This window comes from Mercurialis annua, linkage group LG1-X (assembly GCF_937616625.2).
Source record: "Mercurialis annua linkage group LG1-X, ddMerAnnu1.2, whole genome shotgun sequence".
NCBI classification, from domain to species: Eukaryota; Viridiplantae; Streptophyta; class Magnoliopsida; order Malpighiales; family Euphorbiaceae; genus Mercurialis; species Mercurialis annua.
In genome coordinates this window covers 32,476,552-32,481,551 of record NC_065570.1, presented here as the reverse complement: position 1 = coordinate 32,481,551, position 5,000 = coordinate 32,476,552, and the positions used below count along the sequence as shown (strand labels likewise).

At 31.1% G+C, this 5,000-nt stretch overlaps 4 protein-coding genes and 1 long non-coding RNA gene across 5 annotated transcripts in view; 1 reads left to right on the top strand and 4 right to left on the bottom strand.

Annotated features, from left to right (window-relative positions):
- Positions 1–22, bottom strand: part of LOC126668229 (NAD(P)H-quinone oxidoreductase subunit 2 A, chloroplastic-like) — a 1,006-nt gene extending 984 nt beyond the window's left edge. Inside the window, exon 1 of the mRNA XM_050361439.2 lies at positions 1–22. This exon is cut by the window's left edge and continues 984 nt beyond it. Within this exon, the coding sequence (XP_050217396.1) occupies positions 1–22 (22 nt within the window).
- The window catches only part of LOC126665999 (30S ribosomal protein S11, chloroplastic), a 1,203-nt gene extending 396 nt beyond the window's left edge, over positions 1–807 (bottom strand). The window contains exon 1 of the mRNA XM_056106246.1: positions 1–807. This exon is cut by the window's left edge and continues 396 nt beyond it. Coding sequence (XP_055962221.1) covers positions 151–510 — 360 coding nt within the window. The 5' untranslated portion in view covers positions 511–807 and the 3' untranslated portion in view covers positions 1–150.
- Positions 808–950: 143 nt separating this feature from the next.
- Positions 951–2,225, bottom strand: LOC126665998 (50S ribosomal protein L14, chloroplastic-like). Its single transcript, XM_050358941.2, has one exon. The coding sequence runs from the start codon at positions 2,126–2,128 to the stop codon at positions 1,760–1,762; it is 369 nt and encodes a 122-aa protein (XP_050214898.1). The 5' UTR covers positions 2,129–2,225; the 3' UTR covers positions 951–1,759.
- A 16-nt stretch (positions 2,226–2,241) lies between these two features.
- On the bottom strand, positions 2,242–2,871 carry LOC126666000 (50S ribosomal protein L16, chloroplastic). Its single transcript, XM_050358943.2, has one exon. It carries the CDS (start codon positions 2,614–2,616, stop codon positions 2,257–2,259), a length of 360 nt encoding a protein of 119 aa, XP_050214900.1. The 5' UTR covers positions 2,617–2,871; the 3' UTR covers positions 2,242–2,256.
- Positions 2,872–3,969: 1,098 nt separating this feature from the next.
- The window catches only part of LOC126666010 (uncharacterized), a 1,602-nt gene continuing 571 nt past the window's right edge, over positions 3,970–5,000 (top strand). Inside the window, exons 1-2 of the long non-coding RNA XR_007637744.2 lie at positions 3,970–4,053; positions 4,102–5,000. The exon at positions 4,102–5,000 is cut by the window's right edge and continues 571 nt beyond it. This is a non-coding gene — a long non-coding RNA (uncharacterized LOC126666010). The remainder of the gene's footprint in view (positions 4,054–4,101) is intronic.

Sequence of the window (5,000 nt, the reverse complement as noted above, 5' to 3'; positions counted from 1 at the left end):
TTGTTATTTTCTCCCGAATCATAATAATATTGAAATCGTTGAATTATTTATTTCTCTTGAACTCTTTAGCTAAATCCATATTTATATTGATTTTTACACGCGCCTTTTTTTAGGGGGTCTGCAGTCATTATGTGGCATAGGGGTTACATCTCAGACGAAGCTTAAGAGTATACCACTTCTGCGAATAGCTCTTAATGCCGCATCTCGTCCGAGACCAGGACCTTTTATCATGACTTCTGCCCGTTGCATACCTTGATCCACTACTGTTCGAATAGCATTTCCTGCTGCGGTTTGAACTGCAAATGGCATTCCTCTTCTTGTTCCCCGGAATCCACAAGTGTCGGCGGAGGACCAAGAAATCACTCGACCCCGTACATCTGTAACGGTCACAATAGTATTGTTAAAACTTGCTTGAACATGAATAACTCCTTTTGGTATTTTACGTACATTCTTACGTGAACCAATACGTCCATTCCTGCGCGAACCTATTCTTGGTAAAGGTTTTGCCATATTTTATTATCTCATAAATATAAGTCAGGGTCTATGGATATATCCATTTCATGTCAAAATAGATTCTTTATTTTTATACATTTTTTTGTACTTCAGATCTTTTAGAGCGTGTCTGCTTATCAAGATTATCCTTGTCTTTGTTTATGTCTTGGGTTAAAGCAAATTACTATAATTCGTCCTCGTCTACGTATCAGTCGACATTTTTCACAAATTTTACGAACAGAAGCTCTTATTTTCATATTTGACATCCCTTAAATTTTGAATCTACATATACATATTTGAAGAATATAAGTTTCTTTAAATTTCGAAATCGTGAAATGTATTCTTATGAAAGATGAAAGAAAGTGAAAAAAATGGACTAATCATTTAAATCTTTGTTTGTTACGGAGTATAAAAATTAGAAGGTCTCTAAATTAGAAGTTCTACGGTCAAATTCTAAGCACTAAACACTATTTCGGGGCAGTATAAGTATAAACTGCGTTGGATCTTTACTGAAACATAATCTAAAAGCAGATCTTCATTATCTAACTAAAATTCTCTTCAAGTATCAATTAATGTACGAGGAATTATATTAAAAACTTCTTTTTTTTTTTCACAAATAAGAGGTTGGGATACAATTCGGATATTCGAAAGATTACCATATATAACACAAGATTTCCCCCCCGATTCTTTCTAGTCGAGCTTCTCGGTCGGTCATTATACCCCGAGAAGTCGAAATAATTACAATACCCATTCCGCCCAAAATTCTAGGAATTTTTTGATAGTTAGAATAGATTCGTAGACCAGGTCGGCTGATCCGTTTTAAATTTAGACTAGTTCTATATGGCCCTTTCCTTTTTCTTCTATGTCGTAGGGTTAAAACCAAAAAATTTTTGTTGCCTTCCTGGTGTTTCCTGACATTTTCAATAAAACCTTCTCGTAAAAGTATTTTAATAATGTTTTCGGTGATGTTAGTGGATGCTAGTCGAACGGTTCCTTTTCTATTCATGTCAGCATTTCGTATATAGGTTATTATGTCAGCAATAGGATCCCTGCCCATGATAAACGAAATTTTTTATTTCTTTCTAGTTTTGATATAATCAACATACTCTTTTTTTTTTTATGAATTACTTAATTTTATTAAAGGTATATGCGTGAAACATAATTTATTATTTATTAATGAAATTCTATTTCATTTTTATTCAAAATCACGGTCTCATCTTAATCTTAAATCTTAAATGGTATATCTTCTATTTTCTATTTTTTTATCTTATAATACTTCAGGCGCTAATAAAATTATTTTAGTAAAATTTAACTGTCTCAATTCTCGGGCGATTGCACCAAAAATTCGAGTTCCTTTTGGATTTCCTTCTTGATCAATGACAACCGCAGCATTGTCATCATATCGTATTATCATACCGTTATCATGTTTCAGTTCTTTACAAGTACGTACAATTACAGATCTGATTACTTCTGATCTTTCTAGAGGTGAATGTGGTGCTGCTTCCTTGATCACAGCAACAATAATGTCACCAATATGAGCATATCGGCGATTGCTAGTCCCTATGATTCGAATACACATCAATTCTCGGGCTCCGCTGTTATCCGCTACATTTAAACGGGTCTGAGATTGGATCATATCATTTTTTTATCTGTTATTTTAATTTAATGCAAAGAAAAAAAGATATATTTTTTGTTCAAAAACAAAAAGAAACTTGCATTTTTTTTAGATGCTAAAAAAAGTCTTTTTCCTTTATTTCTATATTACTATCCCGAAATAATGAATTGAGTTCGTATAGGCATTTTAGATGCTGCTATTAAAATAGCCCTTCTTGCTATATTTTCTGCTACTCCGCGCATTTCATAAAGTATTCTACCAGGTTTAACGACAGCTACCCAATATTCAGGAGATCCTTTCCCTGAACCCATACGTGTTTCCGCAGGTCTTAAAGTAACTGGTTTGTCGGGAAATATACGTACCCATATTTTTCCGCCGCGGCGTGCATTTCGTGTCATTGCTCGTCGTCCCGCTTCTATTTGTCTAGATGTAATCCAAGCGGGTTCAAGTGCCTGAAGAGCATATCTGCCGAAACAAATACGATTACCTCGAAAAGCTATTCCTTTCATTCTTCCTCGATGTTGTTTACGGAATCGGGTTCTTTTGGGGTTATAGTTGATGGTTGTTTATCAATTCCATCTCTACTACAGAACCGGACATGAGAGTTTCTTCTCATCCAGCTCCTCGCGAATGAAATGATTAAAAATATATATATGTGTTTGATGAATAATATACTAAATCATGGGATTCTTTGAGATTTCACTTAATTTTAATCGAATATCTAATTTACTTAAATATCTAATTTAATTATTAATTAATCGAATATCTAGTTTATTTTATTAGATTATTAAAATAGAAATTGCTATATCTATATTATTCTATAATATAGATATATAGAACTAGTTATTCGTACATTGTACATATAACTAATAAATAACTCTTTCTTTTTATATTGTATATATATATATATTCTAGTTTTATCTTATAGATATAGATAATATTATCTATAATATTTTAGATAATTTTTTCTATTTTATTTTAGAGAATCTTGTTTTTGTTATAAGGTTATAACGAATTTTTTTTCTATTATAATTATGATATCAGATCGCTAAAATTTAGAAACCCAATAGTCTAAAAAATTTCGCGAGCAAATATTTACTCTTTTAATATTTCTTTATTCTTTTATTTGTAGAAATAATCCACGATCCTTTAGAATACAGAAAAAATGGATTGTCCTCTGGTTCCTTTCGCTATCCTCCCTAATAAATCATTAAGGTTTGTTTTCAATAAAATCCTATGTATTTAGAGGTTCCGTCGTTCCCATTGCTTTTCCATTAATGGTTAGGTCTTAATTTTATAATGGAGTCTCTAATTAAATTTGTTCTTGAGTCAATCTTCTCAGTTTTTATTGGCTCGAGGCTCTTGATTTTTTGTTTTATGAATGAATTACTTTTTTATAGATATAGATCAATTGGGATTGATGCTTTAGTACATTAGCTTTTATCTGATGATTTATAGACCTTACATATGGGAATCATAGATCATTTATATTTTGTTCTCTCTTTCTTTCACCTTTCCGCTTATCCGCATAATTTTTTTATTTAGAACTCCTAATTAAATCAGATTGGTTTTTTTTGTTTGTACAAAAAGGATTTGCATTGTTTCAATAATATGAATATGAACAATATATCTTGAATGTTTATTTGGATACAGATAATGCAAAGCGATGAGTTGGTTATTAATTGTATATTTATACTTATTCGTTCATAATATAGGTCAGTCCTTTGTTTTAATTCTGACCCTAAAAAACCAACGAGTCACACACTAAGCATAGCAGTTATATTAAATTATAAATCGAATTTTTTATTTTATTCAACCCTATAGAATTAGAAATAGAATTTAAATTAATTCTTTTTTTTTTTGAAAAAAAAAAAGAATTAATGAGTTTGTCATTTTTGTTTTATCAATAGATAAAATAGAAAGATAAGTTAAGTAATTAAGTAAGGGTTTACTATTAGATAAAATAGAAAGATAAATTAAGTAATTAAGTAAAGGTTTACTATTTTTTGTCTAGAAATGTCCAAATTTTTATGCCTAATACCCCATAAATACTTCTAACCGTATATGAACAATAATCAATTTTAGCTCGAATGGTTTGTAGAGGAACCCTACCCTCTCTAATCCACTCGACGCGTGCAATTTCTTTTCCGTCAAGACGTCCCGCAATTTGTACTTGAATTCCTTTTGTATCTGCCTGTTCAGTTAGTTCAATAGCTTTTTTCATTGCTTTCCGAAATGAAACTCTATTCTTTAATTGTCCGGCTATAAATTCTGCAAGAATATTAGGTTCCCATAAGGGTTTGAAATTTTTGTAATAGCAATATTAAGTTTTCGGTTCACGCAATTAAGTTCTTTTTGTACATTTATCTGTAATTCTTCGATTCGTTTAGGTTTACTTTCGATTAATAATTTTTGGAATCCCATATATATTATGACTTGAATCACATCTATTCGTTCTTGAATCTCTATACGTGCAATTCCCTCAACACCAGAAGATATTTTCTTATTTTTTTTTACATAATTCTTGATACAGTTTCTTATTTTTTGATCTTTTTGTAGACCCCCAGAATAATTTTTTGGTTGAGCAAACCAAAGAGAATGATGACTTTGGGTTGTACCAAGTCGGAAACCAAGTGGATTTATTTTTTGTCCCATAATCCCCCACTATTTACTATACATATCATGAAATGTCGTATCTGTGGATTTCGTTTTTTTTATCCATCCCTTTTTTTTAACCAGATGTTATATTCTTCATATTCTTCATATAAAGAGATATTTTTTAATACAATAGTTATATGACAGGTCGATCTTTTTATCGGATAACCCCTCCCTCGAGCCTGAGGTTTTAATTTTTTCACAGTGGTACCTTCGTTGACTTCGGCTTTACTAATGA